The sequence below is a fragment of the Cannabis sativa genome, chromosome X, assembly GCF_029168945.1.
Source record: "Cannabis sativa cultivar Pink pepper isolate KNU-18-1 chromosome X, ASM2916894v1, whole genome shotgun sequence".
Classification (NCBI taxonomy): Eukaryota; Viridiplantae; Streptophyta; class Magnoliopsida; order Rosales; family Cannabaceae; genus Cannabis; species Cannabis sativa.
The window spans coordinates 70,597,804-70,622,936 of record NC_083610.1 but is presented as its reverse complement, the minus strand read 5'-3'; the positions used below and the strand labels follow the sequence as shown (position 1 = coordinate 70,622,936).

The 25,133-nt window shown below is 32.1% G+C and overlaps 3 protein-coding genes across 3 annotated transcripts; 2 read left to right on the top strand and 1 right to left on the bottom strand.

The window, feature by feature from the left end:
- The first annotated feature begins 212 nt into the window (after positions 1-212).
- Positions 213-2,342, top strand: LOC115722127 (14-3-3-like protein). Its single transcript, XM_030651256.2, has 4 exons — positions 213-950; positions 1,338-1,460; positions 1,749-1,865; positions 2,033-2,342. Exons 1-4 carry the CDS (start codon positions 474-476, stop codon positions 2,090-2,092), a joined length of 777 nt encoding a protein of 258 aa, XP_030507116.1. The 5' UTR covers positions 213-473; the 3' UTR covers positions 2,093-2,342.
- A 9,095-nt stretch (positions 2,343-11,437) lies between these two features.
- On the bottom strand, positions 11,438-13,198 carry LOC115722139 (VQ motif-containing protein 9). Its single transcript, XM_030651273.2, has one exon. It carries the CDS (start codon positions 12,995-12,997, stop codon positions 12,005-12,007), a length of 993 nt encoding a protein of 330 aa, XP_030507133.1. The 5' UTR covers positions 12,998-13,198; the 3' UTR covers positions 11,438-12,004.
- Positions 13,199-23,804: 10,606 nt separating this feature from the next.
- Positions 23,805-24,460, top strand: LOC115725325 (uncharacterized). Its single transcript, XM_030654809.1, has 2 exons — positions 23,805-23,819; positions 23,987-24,460. The coding sequence occupies exons 1-2, from the start codon at positions 23,805-23,807 to the stop codon at positions 24,458-24,460; spliced, it is 489 nt and encodes a 162-aa protein (XP_030510669.1).
- The last annotated feature ends 673 nt before the right edge of the window (positions 24,461-25,133 follow it).

Sequence of the window (25,133 nt, the reverse complement as noted above, 5' to 3'; positions counted from 1 at the left end):
TCAATTCAGGATCTTATTTGTATAATTTTAAAAAATATAAGATCTATTTTATCATTTAACAAAACAGAAGATCAAATTAATAACTTTTACAAATTACATAGTCTAAAATAGTATTTACCATTTTTCCTTTCTTGAAAAAAAAAAAGGGAGGAATAGAAAAAGAAAAGCGAATAGCTTTTTAGTATGATAAAATCAGAACCCCGTGCTGGAGAATTGACAGCTCAAATCTCAACATCCACCGGCCAAGCACAGCTCTTTTAAAAGTCCTCCCCAATGAGATTAGATCCAACGGCTCACATTGCGTAACATAGAAAATTCCCACTATACCCTCGGACGCAATTATCGCCCCACTACGGCTTTCGCAACCCTCGTCAACAAAAGGCCAAGAGAAACCCCATTTGCCAAACTCAACCTCTCTCTCTCTCTCAAAAACCAGATCTAAACCACCTACTCACCCTAATCGCCGAATAGCAATGGCCTCGGCTCGCGAAGAGAACGTCTACATGGCCAAGCTGGCTGAGCAAGCTGAGCGCTACGAGGAGATGGTCGAGTTCATGGAAAAAGTCTCCGCATCCGTTGATAACGAGGAGCTCACCGTCGAGGAACGGAACCTTCTCTCAGTTGCTTACAAAAACGTCATCGGAGCTCGCCGTGCTTCGTGGCGAATTATTTCCTCCATCGAGCAAAAGGAGGAGAGCCGTGGTAACGAGGAACATGTCTCTGTCATCCGTGATTACCGATCCAAGATCGAGACTGAGCTCTCCAACATCTGTGACGGTATTCTTAAGCTCCTTGACTCCCGCCTCATTCCTTCGGCCACCTCCGGTGATTCTAAGGTCTTTTACCTCAAGATGAAGGGAGACTACCACCGATACCTCGCGGAGTTCAAGACCGGCGCCGAGCGCAAGGAGGCCGCTGAAAGTACACTTACCGCTTACAAAGCCGCTCAGGTATCACATAAAAATCACTTTTGCTGTGCTAAGTTGAAATATTTAAGCCTTAAATTCGGGATTTCGACTTCCTCCTTGTCTTAGTTATCTCTTTCTTATGATTCACTGATCTAAGTTAAATCTTCCTGTTGGAGAGTGGATCTGTAATTGTTATGGTTTATTTCTGATATTTTTGGGCTGATTTCATACATTTTATTAGTTTTGACTTCTGATCTCATTCATTGCTTAAAAATGTGGATCTGTGTGAGATTTGTAGACATTGACCAAATCTACAATTTACTATTTCAAAATCATCGATATATTGTGAGTTTTGGGTCATTTTATAAGTGTGTGGTCTTGTATTTTTATTATATGACTTGCTATAACTTGTACAAATTATATCTACAGGATATTGCTAACGCTGAGCTGGCTCCTACACATCCAATTCGTCTAGGACTGGCTCTGAACTTTTCCGTGTTCTACTACGAGATTCTCAACTCACCTGACCGTGCCTGTAATCTTGCTAAACAGGTCTGGAACCAGGATATTCTAGCGAGTTTTTTTTATTTTTATTTTTTTATTTTTATAAAGGCATGCTTTGTGGAGTCTAGTTGAAGATTATGTCAGAGCAAAGTTAATATGCTTATAATTTTGTGAATGGTGATGTATTTGAACTTAAATCTGCATAGCCACTATTATTCTTAATTCCCATCATTTTATTTTGAAAGAAAGTAAAGCACTTACCTGTTGTTTTTTCTAACTTTCATATTCCTGTCAATCAGATTCATATATATTACCTTTTTGTGTTGATCAATTCAGGCCTTTGATGAAGCAATTGCTGAGTTGGACACCTTGGGCGAGGAGTCTTATAAGGACAGCACTTTGATCATGCAACTTCTCCGTGATAACCTTACCCTGTGGACCTCGGACATGCAGGTATATATTAATTGATCCTTTTTCTTCTGTCATGAGCAAATAGTTTCAAAATTGTGTTTATAAGATTAATTTGTGGAAAGAATTATGTAGTTATTGACCAAATGATACTTTTCCAAACGATTTTTGAATGTATATGATGTTGATAATGGTGATTATTTTTGATTCAGGATGATGGGGCAGATGAAATTAAAGAAGCCGCCCCAAAGGCTAGCGAGGAACAGCAGTGAGCCTAGTTCTCTGCAAAGTTAGGGTTCAACTTCTCCTCTATATGTTTTTAATAGGAGAGGGCTCTCTCATTATCTGATTTCGGGTGTTATTCTGAGATTTTAGGCATATTCTTGTCTTTTGTCCCTGAATGATTGACACACTGAGTCTTTATTTTTTCTTCTTTTTTATTAGTTTCTTGTATCAGTTTGTGTTTCTTACTGCGCTTATTGCTTGAAGATATTGAAAGCTTTATCCTGTTGGGCGTATCAACCTTTGATATTCATGCAGTGTGCTCCTTAATCTCATTATAAGTAAAGCTCTATTACCATCCTATTAAAACTTATAAAGAAGCAATCAAATGAGTTGAATTCATTGAATAATTACTGAGCTGAACTGTCGAGGCAGAGATGAAATATTACATAGGACAACTTGTTTATTTAGGTCACGTTTGTTTTTATAAATGTACAATATGTCTGTTAGTAGGCCCATTGAACATGCTCATAGAGATATATACCAAACTTTTCAACGAACATGTTAGGTTTTCTGTCGAAGTGGACAAATGACAGACCAAGCCAAACACTTATCGTTACAAGCCAATGATTATTTAAAGATGTAAGGAGGAATTAACAATTTTAAGCAAGTATAATTTTTCTTCCTGCATTATGACTTAAATAATTTCTAGGAACTATACAAATCATTACAAACATCTCATTTCAGTTAACTTTCTCTTTATTTTTTTTATATGAATTTACTTATGTGGCCATATGTTATAGGTGTAGATGTTGTACAAGAGTTCATTTAATAACTTTAAACTATTAGAAATTCAATTATAGACATACATACAAACATTAGCTCTAATACATTCTCATAATTCATCATTAGATTGATATTTATACATTGTTGTTTGGGTTGTTAAAGTGGATCAAAATAACGTCATATTAGTGCTACATTAATAAATTATTTAAAGAAATAAGAAATACGACGAATTTTATAGTTGAAGGGAAATTTTTACAAATCAAAAAATTAGGAAGCAAAACTCTACAAAGATTATAATTTAAGGAGAACAAATCCTATATATTCAAAAATAAAACAAGGATCAACCATACCTATGATCACCAACAAGACGCAACCTCATGACAAACCAACCCTACCACTTATGATTACAAACCAATAATTTTCCAATCTATAAGGAGTAAAATCAAGCTAAAATTATGAAAGTTCAAACAACGATCAATCATGTTAATGAACACAACCACAACGCAACGATAAATCAAAAATCACAAGCACCCTCGTGAACAAATTTTTTTTGAAAAGTAAAAATACTAAAATTAAACAACATGAAAATGAAAACAATTCATAAACAAAGCATATAATAAGATCTCTCCTCCAACTCTAACCTTGCGACCCCAAGTGCAAAAGTAATAGCATCACTGAAGTCATACAAATCTGAATCCAAATTTCGCAAACTTAAAGATAGCCCTTTGAAAACCCACAGCCAGTGAAATTCAAACCCTAACCAACCAATAACCCAGACAAAACACGCCAGGGAGGTCAACCATGTTGTGATCCTATCGCCACCCGCACTATTCGCCAAGGCACAAAGCCACTCAAATCAAAAGAATAAAAAAAATAAGAAGAGTCAGGCCAATACCCCACTCAAAACAAAACAAAGCTAGTCGAAGACCCAAGATGGACACCACTCCACTCGCGTATGATCGGTCGAGTGCAAATAAAGTGGTGCTCTGACCGAGCGAAGATAAGTCATACAAATGTGAAAAGAAAAGAAACCCTAACAAAGCTCTATATTTAAAATAAACAATAAGAGAACTTAGTAGCCTATTTTACTTCCTATATGGTGTTGGAAATTGTTGTGCTCCAATAAAATTATCAAATCAACAAGATTACAACTCTATGACAAATAATACAAAGGACAAAATCATAGATTAAATAATGTTACAGCACTAAACAAAATATACACATAAAATAGAGAATAGAGATGAAGAGAGGGATTACAACTCAAAGCAATAAGCTACACATGAAACACAATATATAAATAGCATATATATAAAAGAGATGTGAGAACAATCTCAACACCACATACACCACAAGTGTATAATAGGGGAATCACAAAACTTGAACAAGGTCTTACAAAACTTAGGGAAAAGAAAAGAATGGAAATAGCTTTTTGGATTTATCAATCCTATAGTGTTTCTAGCAATGTGCTCTCTTGATAGAAACTTATTCACTCCCAAAGTGAACCCAAGACCTCTATTTATAGTGTTTTGAGGATCACATATGAAAATCAAAGTCTATTCACCACATGGTTGTTACCAGCACATTAATTGGTGTTTAATAGAATAAAACCGTTGGACAAGAGAACTGGAAACATGCTCAATCAATTCATGTTCGTTTATGTATGTTTTCAAAAAACTGGTTCCAAACCATAAAACAACTTAAAAACAATCATTAAACAATTGTTTTCAGAAAACTCAAAATTTAGTTTTTGTAACTCCTCTTTGAATTAAATCTTCCTCCAAGGTCTCAATATTCATTGAAATGATTTAATTGAGTATTGTAACCGTTTCTAATAGAAAGAAACTTATCTCATTGATTCCATAACTTCCATATGTAATAACTCACTTAATTACATGTGATTCTTAAGTTACAATCTATTTTCACATTTGTAACTCCTCATATGTTACAACTTTTATGTGTATTATTAAACTATATATGATATAATACAACCTCCAACACATAATATATATTAATCTCATGTTAATATATAATATGTCACATTTAAATATTTTAAATTTTTAACCTATATTATATTATAACTAATAATATTACATATGGTCATTCGTGACCACCAGAAAAAAGTTTTTCGATTGATAAATTGGGTCCTTCAAGCACCTCCATCCCGTATATGTTAATAAGTTTTAATATATAAATAACATTCAAATAATAAGATGTTATAGCCTTCGTCTATGTAAAGCAAGCTTAGTCGAGTCTGTTTGGACAGTTTGGTTTGAGCTGTCAAAGTTGTTATTTACAACTCAGCAAGTCCGAAGTTCAGGAGATTGTTAGAAGATTTTCACTTGGATTGTTGATGTGTCTTGTATCTCGTTTGTGCCTATATTTATGATTATTGTTTTAGCTCTCATCACGATTGAGAGAGCGTTTTCACAAAACCAAGTATGCACGTTTATTTTACATGGTATTAAAGCATTCTAAGGATCCTTCAATGGCAGCTTCAAACAATTCCAGTGGTGCTGGTTCTTCTGGTCTCACTCTCTTCCAAAAATCGATGAACTCTGGCTCAGTCTGCTCCACTACTCTCAACATAGCTCTATCAATCAAGCTAGATCGCACCAACTTCTTGATGTGGAAGTCTCAGGTCATCCCAACCGTGTGTGGTCATGGTGTTGTTGGTTATTGGTTTGGTACTAAGTCGTGTCCACTTGAAAGTATTATCATCTTTGATGATACTGGAAAGGCAAGTGAAGGTCCCAATCTGGAAAACAAAGCTTGGATCAAAGAAGACCAGTTACTCTTGAGTTGGCTCTTGTCTTCGTTGTCTCCACTAGTCTTGAGTCAAGTTGTGCAATGCGAAACAACTCGATCTCTCTGGACGACGATTGACAATATGTTTGCTATTCGATCTCCAGCTAAGATTCATAGTTGAAAATTTAGATCCAAAATCTCAAGAAAGGTAGTATGTCTATGACTGATTACTTTGCTCAATTAGAAAATTTTGTAGACAACTTGCAGCAGCAGGTCAGCTTCTTGATGATGAAGAACTGGTGATGCAAGATCTTGCTGAAGTCGGTCCTGAATACGATCCAATTGTTTGCAGCATTACTGCAAGCGAAATGAGAAAATGTTTGTGAATGAGGTCTATGCAATTGCACAACACAATTCTACTATGGAAATTACTACTCCTCAAGCTCACTACACCTCCAAAAATGGAGAAAATGCAGGTCGAGGTTGTGGTAATGGCAATATGTGTGGCTGTGGTGGCAGAAGAAAATATGGTTCAAGGCGTGGAAATAATCCAGCATGTCAAATCTGTACCAAAATAGGTCACATTGCCATTTACTACTCGTATCGCTTGGATGATAGTGGAGCTGCAGCCTATATGGCTACCTCAGATGGAGCATTTGATCCTAGCTGGTATGCTAACACTGGAGCTTCTTCGTGTCACCGCCAAGCTTAAGAATTATCCCATCAATTCATACTATGAAGATAAAGAGGAAATGACTGTTGCTAATGGTAAAGCTTTGTCTATTTCTCACATTGGTCACACTAATTGTCCTACTTGTTTATCTACTACTATGCTAAAATTGAGAAACATTTTTTGAGTACCTCAAGTAATTAAAAGTCTTGTAAGCATATCCAAACTCACCGTTGATAATAAAGTTTTTGTTAAGTTTTACTCTTCTTTTTGTCTTGTGAAGGACAAGGTAATAGGAACAGCTCTACTCAGAGGGAAGCTTAGCAATGGTCAATACAAGTTCACCAATCCTCATGCAGAGTCCTCTTCTAGTGTCCAAACTTTTCATGTGAATAAAGCACACTAATACTGATTTTACTGTTACATTTGAGTTTGAGAGTTGTAAGACATCTGTAAAGGCTATTCCCTCATGTAATGTCACTCAAGTGTCTACAACCTTAGATCAATGGCATAGGCGTGTGGGACACTCCTCCCCTTCTGTAATGAATCATATATTGCAATCTTGTACTGATCTAAAGGTTACTAATAAAACCATTAGTTTTTGTGATGCTCGTCAATGTGGCAAAAGTCACATATTTTTCCATTTTCTAATTCTAAGCATGTGTTTACTACTTCATTAGAACTTATTCATTCTGACATTTGGGGTCCAACTAATCATGTGTCTACTCTTGGTTACGAATGTTATATTCATTTTATATCTGACTTTTCATGATACACATGGATTTTTCATTGACTCAAAAATTTCAAACTATTTTAGTTTTCAAAAATTTCTAGATTTTTTCTAATAAATAATTTAATAGTATAATCAAGTGGGTTCAAACTGACTGGGAAGGTGGAATGACTTTGTTAGCACAAGCATATATGCCTCTTTCATTTTGGTGGGAAGCATTCTCTACTGTCGTGTATCTAATCAATCGTCTTCCCACTCCACTGTTACAACATTCTACTCCATTGTTTAAACTATTTGGTAAGAAACATGAATACTCATTTGTAAGAACTTTTGGTTGCTCATGCTTTCCTCATTTACAGCTTTATCAAACTCATAAACCACATTTTTCGTCCTTCTACATGTTTGTTTATTGGCTATAGTCATGGTCATAAAGGATACAAATGCTTACATCCTTGTGGCAAAGTTTACATGTTCGGAAATGTCATCTTCAATGAAAATAAATTTTCATGCTCATCTTCGTTTAGTGGTCCCCCTTCTTTATCTAGTACATCTTACAAGATTCTTGTGTTGGCCACTACCATTAATTCTGCATCAACTTCTATTGCTAAGCTACCTGATGATGAGAGAACTACAAGTCAAACTCCTCTAAATGTGTCTTTTATGACACCTATTAGTCCTATCTCACAAACAGTAGGTGACCAATTAGTACAACAACCTCTGTCATCTACTCAAGGTGACAACCATCTCCTATTATACCACATGTATCATTGCATTAGTCATTTCCTTTCACTTGTTAAAGCTGCATATGAGATTTTAACAGCTACAGCTCCTCTGTTGCTTCCACAAGATTGAGCTTCTAGTCATCCTATCATCACCCGCTCCAAGAATGGAATTTTCAAGCCAAAAATGTTCTTGGCTACCAAACATCCCTTAACATATTCTTGTTGTCTCGTGAACCCAAGACAGTTAAAGAGGCTCTTGCTTCGCCCAAATGAAAGGCTGCTATAGATAGTGAACATAATGCGCTCTTGCACAATAAAACTTGGATTTTAATTCCTTCCCAACCTCATTAGGAATAAGTGGGTGTTCAAGCACAAACTGACTCCTAATAGTACTCTTAACAAAGGTAAATCACATCTTGTGGCTAAGGGGTTTCATCAAACTCCTGGTGTTGATTTTGTTGAGACTTATAGTCCGGTCATTAAAGCTACCTCTATTCGGGTAGTTCTTACCATTGTTGTTACTCAAATTCGGGTAGTTCTCACCATTGTTGTTACTTAAGGATGGAATATTCGCCAAATAGACTTTAGCAATGCTTCTCTTAATGGTCTGCTTACTGAGGATGTGTTCATGGTTAAACCCCAAGGCTTTGTGAGCTCTACTTGCCTTGATTATGTGTGTAAATTGACCAAGGCTCTTTATGGCTTAAAGCAAGCCCCCCGCACCTAGTTTGAAAAACTTCAAACTACTCTTTGTAAATGGGACTTTGTTAAACCTAAATATGATGTGTCATTGTTCATATATTGCCTCCAGGGGACTATTCTTATGTATGTTGATGACTTGCTAGCCACTGGGAACAATGCTCATTTGAATTCTAAACTGGTTCATGATTTACATTATCAGTATGCCCTTAAGGACCTTGACAATCTTCACTATTTTCTTGGTGTTGAAGCCTACCAAGATCAATATAGTTTATACTTGACTCAATCCAAATGTATTGCTGACTTATTTGTTAAAGGCAAGCTTGATGAAGCTAAACCACTTCCTACTACTGTTGTTGCCTCCACAGTTCTCACCAAAACTAGCGGTGATCTTATGCTTGATCCCTTTTTGTACAGAAACACAGTGGAAGTCCTTCAATATCTGATTCTCATCTGCCCTAATATCTCTTATATTGTTAACAAGTTAAGTTAGTACTTGCAAGCTCCTACTGAACTACATTAGCATGCTTGAAGACGGGTCCTTCAATATCTTAAAGGTACCATTACTCATGGCCTTCATTTCAAAGTCACTAATTCTCTTGATCTTGTCGGTTTTACTGCCCTAACGATCGACGCTCTACAAGTGGTTAATGCACTTATCTCAATGGTAATATTGTTTTATGGAGTTCTAAAAAAACAAGGTGAGGTGGCGTGTTTGGTATGAAGGAAAGACAATATGTTGGATGAAAAGTTTTGAAAGGATTGGAAATAAGAGGGATGGAGATGATAGTTACTCCCCTTTGTGTTGTTTGGAATTAGAAGTAAAGTGTTGTTTGGAATTAGAAGTAAAGTTAAATAGATAGAGAGTAAAATAAATATTAAAATTACTATTTTATTATTTATATATTATACTTTGAATGGTGAAACAATCATTTTATATAATTTTTTTTTGTCTTTTTCTTCCATTCTCCCATTTTGGAGAGATTAGAAATTGTATATTTGAAGAGATTGAGCCTCCCTTCAATCAATCCTCTCCCTTACCTCTCTTGCCAAGCAAGGGCATTTATCAACTCCTCTATCCCTCTCCCTCCCTCCCTCTCTCCCCTCTACCAAACATATATCCCCTTTTGATGCTTGCTCTTGAAGAATATAATAAGGCCAATTTATTTTCCTCAAAAAAAAGTTCAATAAACTCTCAACTGAGTCCTTGCTTCAACATCTTTAGGTTGTGATATTTGTAAAAATTTATAGATGATAAAAGTTACCCTTATAATGTACATCTAAATTTATAAGTATACATGTTTCATAATGCTATATCATTTGAGAGATTACTTAAGTCTGAAAACATGTATATTGGTATTAATTTGTATTTTGGCAAGACGTACAAATCCTCGAAAGCAAATAACGATGGAACCAAGAAAGAAGCTTTATTTCAAGATTACCATTAAAGAGTAAAGACAACACGAGAATGGTCCAATACAAATATGGTACTAAAGATGGTTACTAGGGAAACATACCATTGTAGTCTCAGAAATACCTATCTAGATCCTTTTTTGTTTGTTTGTTTGTTTACATCAAGTTGTCTCAGGGATAGGATAGAATAGTTGAGACATATTTTTATAACTTCTATAAAAGCTTCAACTTTTGCTTTGCTTAAAGAAGTGGTCAGTGGTGGTCTGAATGGTCTTTCTTTTTCTTTCTAAGCTCATTTTACCAAATCACAATCACATGCATCCATCCCCCACATATCAAGTCAAAAAATTCAAAGTGAAATAATTACAGTCCTCGCTGGTCCATATAGAATATTCAATTTATTAAAGATATTACTAAGCCAAAAATTCCCGTGTGGACATTATAAGAGCCCCCATTAACATCACTTTAGAAACAGTTCAACGTATGAAAGAAGAACCAACTCATCAAGATAGGCTTATAAATAGTTCAAGTGTCTACTTTTTAGAGAAGAGTGTATTCAAAGTCATTAAAGAATACTAATAAACTATTCATTGTTTGACATAAGGGGTCTCTTTGTCACAAATCTATATGGCAGTATGCAGACAAGAAAGAGTAAAAGAAAAAACATCTGAGAGAAAGGAAAAAAAATGCTAAAGAAAGCCCTGTTCAATACCATCAAAACATATCATATCGCGACTATTTTAATTTAATAACTACTATAAAAAATTGTTAACCACCACCGAAATGATAACTTTGTTGGAGTACTACTGGTGCCTAATAACAATATTAAAAAAAAATTCACGGAAGCCTAAATTGTTGGTCGCAGCAACTCATCCAGTGTTTGGATATAATAAACTCCTATTCTTTTTCTTTCCCTATTTTTTAATCAACTAGCCTCACCACCTAATCTTGGATCAAAAAATTTACACATAGAAAGGACTTGAACAGTTGAACCTCAAACTTGTGGAAACAATCCACATTTTTATTCTTTTCCTTGAACACACAGGACCTCTAAAATCCTTAGTAAGAAAATTTAATCAATGAAAGGTACCAAAATCAACAGGGGTAAGAAAACAAGGAATGCACAAGGTACCACAACTTGGTTTATTCATATTCATTGTTTATCGAGAAAGAGTATCTTAAATAATACAAAGCCATAAACACAATAGTGTGGCACCTTGTATGGCACCGCAACAGCCAAGTTTTGGTTTTTGAAGAAGAAGGCACGTTACATTAGTAAACACCTAATTAAGCAATATGCATTATAATATGCACCTTCAGCTCTCATACCAAAGCTCAATTATGTTTCAGCAATGGACTAGTAAGTAGCACTAGTCGACAAGTAGTGTGTACTAATATCTACAAGTTTCAACTCTCAATTTCTAAAAGCTTGGCCTCATGAAAGTTGTGGGCCATAATCAATGCTCCAATTACATACATTCATATGTTCCAATTATATACATCCAAAGGAGAACTAAACCAGTCATTGCATTGCAAGATTTTACCACTTATAGGAAACCAAAATTTGTTCTAAAATTGGTCACATTAAGATGTGAGGTTTGATCATATTTAGCAAAGTAGTGAACACCAGTTGAAAAAGAACTACAATGACTAGTTTTCACCTTTAAGAACTGGGTTGCAACTTAAATAAAAAAAATAAAAAATAAAAAAATAAATATAAGGAACGAAAGGAAGGACATTAAAAGACCCATAAAGAAAATTGAGTCCATCAACATTTTTTTCACAAGATTTAATAACTAAAAACAGTAATATCCCTCCACCACAGATTCTATCTATATATATATTAATAACTTCCCCCTAACTTGATCCAAACATGAGCAAAGAACAAATCTAGGATCTCTTTCTGTGTTTGTCTTTAACCCAAAATGTCTTCTAATATGCCATTTACAAAGAACAAACTCCCTAAGTTAACTCAATGGTGGACTAATTTCCATCCAACCACTATGATTTGTGTTGAATAAACATCCCATACCCCAAATGTACAAAGCAAATAAAACATCAAAAAATATAAAAATAAAGATATAATTAAGACAAGAATTAAAATGTAATTTAAAAAAAAAAAAAAAAAAAAAAAAAAAAAGAACAAAGAACCCCAAAACGACAGCGTTTAGCAATAAACTCCCGTTTACCTGAAAAGTCAGAAACTTCTCCATCTAGGACTTGGAACGGGTACTGAAGGCGAAAGAGGGAGCTGAGGAAACCCTAGCTGACCCGACGAAGGTGAAAGCAGATTGTATTGTGACTTGGGCGAGTTCAGGCACCCAAATGGAAGTGGCGACGTTGGAAATTGGAACTGAGAATTTGACGGCATCATAGACGGCGCTGGAGGTGGAGGAAGCATCCCCTGCGGCTGCTGCTGTTGCTGCGGTAGCGATGGTGGAACGGGATGATGGTTCTGTTGTGGTGTAAAGTTGCTCCAACGAGGCGAGACCAAAGGTGCTAGCGGAGAGAATCCCGAGGCTTGTTTCTGATTGGGATCAACGGTGGACATTGAGTTATGAAGGAACCGCATGTAAGCAGAGACAGGTGACTCGGCGGCTCCGTGAACAGCCGGAAGAGGTGGCAAAGGAGACAAAGGTCCGAGTGGGCGACCGATTGAGCCATAGTTGGGCATGGCTACAGTCTGCTGCGGAGGAGGAACGTCGCTGTTTAGCAGGGTAGGTGGGGGCCGATTGGTGAGGTGCGCTAAGGGCGGAGGACGTATCCGCTGGAGTCGGGAGCTGGCTGCCTTGGGTTGATGAATAGGCGGAGGCGGCGCTGGGAATCGCTCGTGGGCTGGGGAGCCAGTGAGCTTCTGAACCACGTCTCTGAAATCATTCTTATTGATGTTGTAGACGGGAGGTTGGTGTTGGTGCTGTTGGGGCTGGAGATTATTTTGGGTCTGGGTCTGCGGCGGAGGAGGTGGTGGTGGTGGAGGAGTAGGGGAAGGGGCTTGAGACTGTGGTGTATTGAAATTAGGATCGTCAAAGGTTGGCTTTTTAAGGATGGGTTTTGAGATTTTATGAGAAAGCTTGTTAAGGTGTTTGAGATACTGATCTCTGGTAGCAGCACTAGCACTGTTACTGCTTCTACTACTGTTAGAGGTAACCGAAGAAGAATCACCTGAAGATTGACAGCTTTTATTATCCATCTTATAATACTACTACTACTTATTATTATTATTACTATTATGATTGGATTTTTACAAGCAAACCAACCAACCAACCAAGAACAGAGAAATCAATCTCTCTAGATCTCTCTTCCTCTTTTTCTTTTATAAATGATTTTGTAATTTGGGGATAATCTCTCTATTCTATTCTCCTTTTCCGTCCTGTGACAGTCGGCGAGTAGGGACACGGAGATGAGTCAATATATTTATACTATAGTTTAAGACACGTTACACACCAACGCCTGACGTGTCACCTTTTCTTCTCCAACCCTACAAATAAATTTAATCGCAAATGCTAAAACATATTGGTGCTTATTTTAGAGAATACAGGTAAAAAATAAATTTATTTAGCAAAATATAAGAATGAAGAAATATTATTCTTAAAATTTGTATTGATGATTTACAATAGCATTATGCTATAATTTTTTAAATAAAAATTAAAGATACTATAATAATTTAATAAAGAAAAAAAATTATATATATATAATAATGTGTAAGATTATAATTATATCATTTTTAAAATATGTTATAAAAATATTTTTAAAAGTAAAAGTGTCAAAAATGATATGAAAGAAAGATAAAATAAAATTATATTTTTGGATGATGTAGAAATATATAGCACATTTCAATAATGTTACTATTGAAGATGTTCTTAGTATTTTTTTATATGTTAATATTACTATTGGTCTAATTAATTATTAGGTATCGTATAGTTTAATGTAATAATTTTTAGAAAGTATCGTTAATCAATCGCAAGACGATATGTGTAGAAGTGTTATTAGGTACTAATAATATCCTGTGCCTATAGCAATTGGTTAGCAATACTCTTTATAATTTATTTTCTTAAATTATATATAATCTGCTACTTAATTATACTAATGACGGTATGACACTACGAATGGTGCTAGATACTAGTAGTGCTTTTAGTGATTCTCTTAAAATTATTAGGGCCCGTTTGGTACGCATGATTGGACTGGATTGGACTGAAAAGGATTGGACTGGACTGGACAAGATTGGATTATGCTGAAAGTAATCATGTGTTTGGTTTAAGAATGGACTGGACTATTTTATTTATTTCCTTTTAGAAAAAAAAAACTTCAATTAAATAAAAATATATAATAATAAATTAAAATTAAAATATATAATAATAAATAATTCGTAGCATAAAAAAAAAATAATATATATGATATATAATTAAGAATATATCATAAATATATAATAAAATATTTTGTCATATTTTTTATTTAATAAATAATTAAAATAATAAAATAAAAATACTTGAATAATATAAAATTGTTTATCTTAAACACTAATTTAATCACTAATTTAATATAAATATTAGTTTTTTAAAATATTTATATAAATTTTTTAGTAATTTAAAAATAATATATAATTTTATTGTCATATTTTTTTTTCTTAGAATCAATTTAAGTAACTATTATTTAATTAATAATATTCTAAATTTTAAAAATTTATGTATAATAATTCAAAATTATACATTTTCACTAATTTTAATGAATAAGTTTTTGATAAAAAAAATGTATAAATAAATGTGTGATAATTATTTCTTTTTAAATTCTTATTAAATTTAAAATATATTAATAAAACGATAAAAAAAAATCTCACCTGCATGGGATTATTTATCCCGATGGGATAAATAATCCCAGACAGATGAGGTTAACTGGATTAGTTATCCAGACTTCTAACATGCCCAAACACTGGATTGGACAAATTAGCCTGTCTAATCCAATCTAATCATGTGTACCAAACAGGCCCTTAATGTATTGTTATTAAGTATTAATAGTGCCCAATACCTTTTATAAATAACGCTCCACAATTATTAACTATATTCTTTAAAAATTATTATTTTTTTAATTTATATAAAACTTAATATTTAACTACAATAGACACCAACAAAAAAATGCTAAGACTTTTAACAATTCTCAAATTATTATTGTGGATGCGCATGAGACCATCACTCTTATGCCTTTTTATTTATTTACTTTCGGATTTAATTATTATTATCAATTAAAAAATAATCTTAGCTCTGTATTTTTTTTTTTTGGAAAGGTAATATCAGATTTTTATTTATTTTTCAAGAAAATACAGAGCCAAATAAAACATATTAAATCGGTGTAAAATAGGAAAAGGCCAATTTTTTTTTTTTGGATAAGTAGGAAAAGGCCAATTTAGTCACCGCTATTTGTACTAAGGAAAATTTTATTTACACCCAAAAATATTTAAAGACACCCTATTTTAATAATTTTTATTTTCTATAAAATTTATATCTTTAATTGTAGTAAGTTTTTTGAAACTTTTTTCTTCCCATTCATATTCTTAAAAAATATACCTATCAAACAAAAATAAATTATATTTTAAATACTATGATAAAAAAATTAAAATAAAAAATTATACGAAATTTTTTTAGAAAAAAATAAAAAGTATATATACATGAGTTAGAAAAAATTATGAAAATAAAATCAAAATAAGTATCGAAATCAATATAAAATAATGTGAGGACAAATTTTGAAAAAAAAATATTAAGAGTAATTTTTAAAAATTATTTAAGTTTATATTTTTTTTAATATTATGATGTATTTATCATTTTATGGAGTGCAAATAAAACTCCCTTTTTACTAATACGTAAATGATTAAGAGATCCTGCATTTTGCTAAATAAGTCAAAATGGACTTTGTACCTTATTTTGATCAAATATATTTACTTTTATCATATAAGCCTACTCACACTAGATTTAGATATGATGTATAAGTTTTTTTTTTTTTCTTTATTTTAGAGTAGAAAAAAATAGGATAAAATGTGCTACATGTTATAAAATAATATAAAATAATATAGTAGATGAGAAGAAAGAAGAAGAAGATGAAGAGAGAAAGAGAAAGTGAATGAGAATTTCTGAGTTGTTTATTCCAATGGGGTGAACCCCTATTTATACAAATACAAGAGTGAGATATTAAGAAACTAAGAAAAAGGGAAACTAAGAAGAAGAGGAATGTTGATTACAATTAATGGTAATAAATAAAAGATTTGGACATCCACATGATTATTAATATTTATAACACTCCCCCTTGGATGTCCATAATAACTGCCTTATTAAAAATCTTGCTGAAAACTTGATCAAAGGAAAAAGAGTATAGTGTAAACTAACTCCCCCTCATTTAAGCATTTGTGGAGATCTTCTAATCGACGAATTTCGATCTTGTCTGCCGTCTTCTCAAATGTTGATGTTGGTAATAACTTTGTGAATAAGTTTGTAAGATTGACACTTGATTGAATATGTTGAACACCAATATGCATTTTCTTGAAGCGTATAAAGAAGAATTTCGTGAAATGTGTTCTAACTCTATCTCCTTTAATGTACCTCATTTTAGTTGAGCGATGCAAGCAGTATTATCCATAGAGAATTGCTTGGGTTGATACTTCTTTATTGAGTGCAATCCATATGTTTCCCGAATATGCTATGTCAATGATCTCACTCACACACATTCTCTACTTGCTTCATAAAATGCAAGTATGTTAACATGATTTATAGTTGCCTCGTTAAAAATCTTGCCAGAAAAACCCAGTGGGACAAAATCTGAGCTAGGGAAAAGAGTACAATATATATTTCATATTCATAATTATTTGCAAGTTGCCTCGTTAAAAATCTTACCAGGAAAACCCATTGGGACAAAACCTGAACTAAGGGAAAAAGAGTGCAACATGAATATGTCTCCCCCTCATGCACATATGATCCATAATTCTTTTGGTGATAATATATCTCATAAGATTATTGTTATCACTTTTAAAATATCACCATATATAATCTTTGATCATATATTTTCTATAACTCTTCCAGAGTATGTATGGACTTCTAAATTATAGATGAGGGGTTCGTGGAACATTAGTCTTTATCCAACTAATTGTATCATTCATGTGTGTACACAACTTTGTTCATACGAAAATTTAAAATTTCAAGTAGATATGAATATAACACATTAATGGTACTACAAATTTTCATTTGTGACAATGATGGTACTCCAAGACCATATATTTATTCCATCTTGTTTTATGATCTTAATTTCCATATCAAATGATCATATATATATATATATATATATAATTCTTAATACATATGAAGTACTTCAGGACTTCAATACTAATGAACAAACTTTATACATTAATATTTCTCGAAATACAAAAGAAATAAAAGTTTGTTCTTCAATTAATCAAAAACTCTTCAAGAGTCTATCACAACGTATAATTTACGTATTTATACTGCATAGACAACCATACGTATTTTTCAAACAATAATTTACTTGCATGTCTTTATTTCATACAAAGATCTTTGTCATATAGTGCGCGCGACTTAGAATTTATATCACTTAAGACATGTATTAAATTCTTCTAGAATTTTTAGATAAGGCTTATTTCAAATTCTCACTATATTAGGAGCTCCAAATAAATAACTTTTTGTTGCAACATTTATGTGACGCTTATAAATCCTCATAAAATATATTCCAGGCTATAATCAAATGATGATTATATTTTCTCAATATTTAAGCCTTACTTCAATCAATCTCATGTCTATGCAAACTTTGTACAACAATTCATTATGTACAAATACATATATGCAAATTTCTCATTAGAAATATTTATTTGCACACCCTACGGAGTCTTACTTCACTTTATGTGAGTAAATTTGCCTGGATTGCGTCATAATATTTTGGCCAAAAATCAAAATGTATGTCGATGATTCTCGACAAATCTAATACCATGATCCTTGCTATCTCATGTTAGTTTATTGCATATGCAAACATTCAATATTTATTGTCGACAAAAATATAAATAAATGATAATTTCCTCCCATATTGACATAACTTATAGAGATCTCTTTAAATTACATATTTTTCAAATATGTTTATCATTTATAGGTACCTATATAGAATCACTTCAGGGATTCAATTATGATCAAATGTGTTATGTCTAACTTCTCTTGGGAGTCTTTTCGAGTACCGTTTTCATCACGGTTATCATTTTAATACTTTATAACATTAAGGTATCTCCATGAGTACCTCTAGATTTAACAACTTCAGGGCAAATCAAATGAACATTTATTAATAATTTCTACATTGTTCATTTACGCTTCAGGCGTTTTCAACTCATTCTATCTCAACTTTGAATAATATTGATTTGCAGTTGGTATATATCATTTTGAACTATGTTGTTCTTATATACTTTGTGCAAGGATCATTTTTCAAAAATTATCATCGATCCCAACTGCTTCTCTCCCCCTGATCGAGAGAATTTTTAAAAATTGTGATATCTAATAATATTAATATACCTGTAGGGATTTCAATATATCACAATGAATCAATATTTATTTAAACTCATATATACTATATGACATTGAACTTCAGGTTCAATAAACTTCAGTTTCAAGTTCAATCCTTATGAACTTAATTCATTTCTAAGAATGAGTCATACGTGTATAATTAGAAATACATAAATTTACACATTTTGTAAATGCATGATCATATAATCTTATCACATCGATAAGAAACTATGCAATAAAAATCTAACAATGGCTCAAGATTGTTAAGAAAATATAATTTAAATATTTTCTATGTGCAAATATATGCACATTCTTCTTTTGAGCCTTATAAATAACAATGAGAAGAATCTTCTGTTCTTCAACAAAATTTAGTCAAATTCTTTGACAATTTATTGCATATGATTGATCATGTCAAAATAATTCAATTCATGAACTTCGGAGTTCACTATAATTTGTATTTCAATGAAACTTTCAAAATGTAATGTAAATTCATTACAACATAATCATTACAAGTTTCATTTTTATATACACGAATAATATAATTATATTATTCTCCAAAACATATACACTCTTCAGGAATCACTATCATCAATTCAATGATGTGTATAATTTAAAAGATACATGACAATTTCATCATGTTATTGTAATGGTCAAATAGATATAACCATAACATATCATTCATTTTTCCTGATATCTTTTTAACAAGTCGTCTAATTTATTAATAGACTATTCATCAGTCTAATTATCATGACTTGATATATTATATATTTAAATGTACAACAAGTACATATAATAAGTTATTTATTATCACTTTCATAACTAGATAAAAGTTACACATCTAGGTACATACAAAGACATTTTACTACTCAAAGTAGCAATTGTATGTAAGACTTCTTCAGGAAGCTTTTCAACTAATCATTTTGTGATTCTTTATCACTTTGATTATATTGGATCACTAACAAATATTAGTAAATTATATATCCACTTTTGGGAATATGCAAACAGAATTATATGGTAACTATATATTTACATATCATGTACCAACAATAGTTTGAAACTATTGATTTCAAGAAATAATAAAATATGTATATATTAATTTGCTTCTGGCATTACCAATATATGTGAAATCTATATTTTTTGAAATAGAATTTCATGCCTATTCATTCTCTTTAGGTAATGATATTTAAATATTCTAAATGTACAATAAGTTTGTACAATTCACATTCTATTAAATAATCAAGTATACTTTTATCTTGATTATAAGTGTGTCCGTACTACAAGTACGCGACCACTATTATTCAATTCCACACATGATATATAGATTTCATGCACTTTGATTGTGTGTGGTATCTCATCTTTTGGTTGTTTCCACTTTTTTCTGGAAATATTTGAGTAGTAAATAATGTCATTGATTATTTAAAATCATTACATTCACTTCGGGGAATGACGTTGAAAAAGTAGAACATTATTATAAATTTCTTAAAAATTTATTACTTGTTCATCCATAAAAATATAAGAAATTATTCAACAATTTCTTTTACGATATTTCAAAGAATATATGAATGCAATTTTTGCATAGTCTCCAAGATGTATGCAAAATTTAATCTTTAATATATGTCAGATTCAATAATTTCCAACATTGCAAGTAATAACAATGTATAATAACATGACTAATACGAGGAATCTTTAAAAGTAATTGACTTCAATTCGTATCATTCTCTGCAGGGAATGATGAACAATAAATACATGCCTCTGTATTTAAATAACATTAGTCATGATCATTGTTATTCTTATACTTTGATGTTTCAATGCAATTTTCTTAACATTCTTTTTGGATATTCAAAACCCACTATAAAATTGCATCAATAATAATCATTTTTAATGATTCATTAGTTGTATTCACATAAATACAATCTTTTTTTTTTTTTGACAAATATAAAACATTTACTTCAGGAAATGTTTGACAAAATCTATATCGATATTAGATTACTTTTCATTGTCCTCAAAGAATACAAGAACATATATATAAATATGTATTCATCTCTTTCATTATATATCCATCAACTATATAATGAATATTACGTTTGCATAATCTTCAGGATATATGCAAGATTTTATTGAGGACGCATAATCTTCAGGATATATGCAATATTTTATCGAGGATACATAATCTTCAGGATATATGCAATATTTTATCGAGGATGCATAATCTTTAGGATATATGCAATATTTTATCGATGATGCATAATCTTCAAGATATATGCAATATTTTATCGATGATACATAATCTTTTGGATATATGTATAATTTATATAGATTTTCTCTATCATATCATAGGCACACATATATTGTAAATATTATGAATGATAAGAACATAATATATATATGAAATTAATAATAAATATATAAAAACATATACATACATATATAATATATAGATATATAGATAAAAAGAAAAAGGAAACCAAATGATTCTTGAAATTGTTTCAGTCAGATGAGTATATATATAAATATATATTTAGTGTATCGTGACTTTGAAACAATTCAAGAACTTTAACAAAATACTTACATTGGGTCTTAGGCAGAGATTCATGCTTGAAGCTTGGGCAGAGACTCGTGCTGATAACGTGTTATAAAATAATATAAAATAATATAGTAGATGAGAAGAAAGAAGAAGAAGATGAAGAGAGAAAGAGAAAGTGAATGAGAATTTCTGAGTTGTTTATTCCAATGGGGTGAACCCCTATTTATACAAATACAAGAGTGAGATATTAAGAAACTAAAAAAAAGGGAAACTAAGAAGAAGAGGAATGTTGATTACAATTAATGGTAATAAATAAAAGATTTGGACATCCACATAATTATTAATATTTATAACACTACATCAATTGCTTTATTATAAACTATAAAAAAACTAAATAAAGAATTTGATAGTGTTCCTCCACGTACAAAGAAAAACACTATTCATTTTCTAAACATATTTTAATATTATATATAATGTTTTATTTTTTTTTCAAAATACTCTAACAATATATAAATAATATTTTATTTATATTTTAATAATATAACAATAAAAATATATTTTTTAAATAATATAGAAATATAAAATAAAAAAACGAATGTAATGTAAAAGTTTAAAGTAAAATATAAAAAATTAAATTTTAATATTGTATTTTAAAAAATAGAATAGAAAAACTAATTTAAGTGCTCTAAAGAATTCATCTCCATCTCCACAAAAAGACAAAATAAAAAAAAGACTTGTTTTTATTTTATTTGTGAATTTTTTTCTTATAATTTTCTTTACAACTTTTTTTACAATAATTGATTTTTATTCTACCTTTTGTAGTACTTGACATGAATAACAGTATATCACTATTTATAGTATTTATACCTCCCTTATTATTTTTTTATGAATGACAACTTTTTCTATTTTTTTTTTCTCTACAAAAACTTCTGGTAGGTTTTTTTTTAAGATCTTAATATTTTTTTTCTTATGAATGATTTTTTTATATATAATTTTTTGTGTAATATTTTTTTATTTGGTGAATAATTTTTTCTTTTGCTAAAAAGGTGAGTTATTTTTATTATTATCATTAATAAAATATTATTATTTCAAACCTTAAGATGTCCCATACTATACAGACACGACACTTAATAATTATTTAGCAGTGTTTACCAAGATTTTCGAAAACTGAGTAATTAGAGCTTAAGAAAAGTATAAAAACAATAAATATTAGATAATTTTTACGTGGTTTGGGCGTTAATAATCTCTAGTCTACGATTTTGTTGTATTAGCCGTGTCGGTGAGTGTTTGAATATTATAAGTGTTTACAATATAAATACTAACTCTGTATTCTTGTTGTTTCTCTTAAAGAAGAAGAAAGCTAGTAAGAATTTTAGCAGAGGTTCTATAAATATGAAATTAGTCACACTTTACACAGGAAAAATCGTCGTATTTATAGGCACACAGGTGGGTAAAGGCATACCCTTTAGCCACCTAGAACTTCTTACTCAACACGCCATAAGGGTTGATACTACAACAGGATGATCTGATAGTTGGTTGGTAGGTAGCTTTCCCATCGTGTGGTGTACGACTATTATAAGGCATTGTGTGGGAATGTGGACACGAGTTGCTCAAAGATTTCACCTTTGAAAGTGGTTGCCTAGACAAGTCGTTGGACAAAAGGGGGCTACAAAGGCACGCACGTGCACTACCGTGGTCTGGCGCATGGGACAAGATCTGATTCAGTGTCAAAAGATATGCAATTGTCGCATTGGGCTCCAGATGGAATATAGTCGGATTGGTTCCAAGACCGGTTGGCCACATCCTTTCGGGATTACACAAACCTGGTGTCCTTCTAGAATGCTTATGACTTCGGGGGACTCTGTCCTTTCTTAGCAGTGGATGAATGGTTGGAGTTCTAGAATCTTTCTCGTCCTTGTTAACACGGGGATCCTCCGACTATACTTGGAATATAACTTCTTTCTTAACCTTATTAAGCGAAAGGTACACGCTAATTAGAAATAGTCCAAGGCAGCACTCTTCCGTGATTGCCACGAATTAAGCATCTGGGAATACGGATAACATTTCTCCCCTAAGCTTCCAGGACTTTCTGAGCTTTGGGAGCTTACAACTTCTCTCGGGAACTCGCTGTTGACATGCACCAATTGTTGGGGTCGCGGATGCGTCTTTTTGGTGAGCTGTAATCCGTTAAGGGTAGATAGAATGCTAGAAACTACTAGCATGGCAATCATGCGGTACACTAGACGCCCTGGTTAATTCATTACACGCGTGTTGGGGCGCATCTGTCAGAGAAAGTTAAAATTGATAGTGGGGTAATTCGAAAAGACCTGTCTTTATGGCTCAATGGACCCGAGGTAAACCATGACTAATAAATTCTTCTAGCCCTTTCAACTCCCCTATCGTTGGACCATGATAGAAGATCTGGACCGTTGATTTTGAAAAAACTGAATGTCTTCTTGAAGTATAAATTGACACTAACAGCGTTCTTTTCGCTTTTTCACACCACACTTCAAACTTTTTCCCAGTAACTTCTCTCTTTTGTCGCTCTTATTGCACGCAAGAAGAGTGCGAAAATCTGATTAAGCAACTGCTCAACCTCCGCGTGGAGCTTTTTCCTAACATTGAGCCCTTGCAAATCAACCAACTTGACCCAGACGAAGGATTCGACTTTCAAGCCAATTACAACCGCCTCATCGACTGGGCTCAAAAATTTCAAACGAGACTCTTCGGCATCAACTCATCTTCAATCCACCCAACAAGTAAGTACACTAACCCCTGGTTGAACTTTTACTATTTCGTATCTAGGATAGAAATTTCGTGCTCATGCTAGGGCTAGGATTGTTTACATGTTGAGTAGCAAAGTAGAATATGCGAAAGAAATTTCGTAATTTTAAGAAAAAATCTGTCTGAGGATCGAATTGTCATAAAAGCGAATAATGTCTTCTGGGCATGTTTCTTTTTTATTATCTGAGATTTAGTAAGTGCCCATATGTTTGTAGATCGTGGGATTTAGTCGATTAGGGTACTAGTTTGGAGGTTTTTGTTTTATCAATTAGTTGCTTCAAGAAACTCACTTTTCTTTTTCGTTTTTATGCTAGTAGAAATGGACTTGAACTAGGATCTCCAAGCAGGCGTTGTAGGAATCACTGAGAGTGTGCATGTCGCTCTTGTTGAGGAAGCTCCAACGGAAGGTAGCCAGGCTATGGTTCTCGTTGTAATGCCTCAGCAAGGGGCAACTCTAGAAATTGTCGTAGAGGATGAACCTACTACAGAGGAAGGACCCTCCAAAAAGGACAATGGAAAAAAGAGGGCCAAGACACCCCCAGCCGCACAGGCTTACAATGACTCCATTTGGGAGATGGACGAAAAAGCTAACTATATCCAATCTTTCATCTACGACAGCATCATTATCGCAACAACAATAATAGCACCAACAACAACAACAACACCATCAACAAATTCCACCACCACAACAACAACAACAACAAAAACTTCCACCACAACAACTGCAAATAGTTCCACCCCAAATTACTTTGCCTCTTATACAACAATTAGCACCTTCAAACTCAACAAACGTTTTTGCAAAAAATAAATAAAAAAGATAATACATTATGTATCAAAATTAACAAAAGGATCTTCATAAAAAAAATAATAATAATAAAAAGAAGAAAAATTAACAAAAGGACAAAAAGAAAAATAATAGCGAGGCTGGACGACGATATTAGCCCGCTTATCTTTCTTTTTCTATAAATAGTATGTGCATAATTTTCAATGCCTGAAAGATATGGTTCTTCTTCTTCATACTCATCCAATACACAATAGTACTAATCAATATCTATATATAAAGGAAAGCACCAAAGAGTTTAAGTGACATTCCCTACATTTTTTTATTCTATTTTTCTTAATTTTTAAAAGCTTGACATTTTCTCCAACAAAATAAAATAAGAGATGTGTTGCATTAATTTTGCACATTAATTTTGTAACATTTGATATCTATTAGTATTCTTTAGAAAATAAATTAGTCTTTATTAAGCACAAAAAATTTCATGTATCACAATAATTTTATAAAATTAATTTTTTTTTTTAAAAAAAAGTCATGAAAAATAAAAAGCTAATGTAAAAATAATGACAAACCCATAATATTCTAACTATCATCTCTTTGCATTTAAGAAAAAAAAGTTATATCATCCATTTTGTATTTTAGTATATTTTTTTTTTATATATTTTGTATTTCTATATATTAAGTGTAAATATCATCCATTTTA

Bases quoted from the DNA above. Each gene is read 5' to 3' on its own strand.
- LOC115722127 (XM_030651256.2), top strand. From the start codon at position 474: ATGGCCTCGGCTCGCGAAGAGAACGTCTACATGGCCAAGCTGGCTGAG. The intron at 951-1,337 runs GTATCACATAAA...TTATATCTACAG, and splicing joins CCGCTTACAAAGCCGCTCAG to GATATTGCTAACGCTGAGCT. The intron at 1,461-1,748 runs GTCTGGAACCAG...TGATCAATTCAG, and splicing joins CCTGTAATCTTGCTAAACAG to GCCTTTGATGAAGCAATTGC.
- LOC115722139 (XM_030651273.2), bottom strand. From the start codon at position 12,997: ATGGATAATAAAAGCTGTCAATCTTCAGGTGATTCTTCTTCGGTTACC.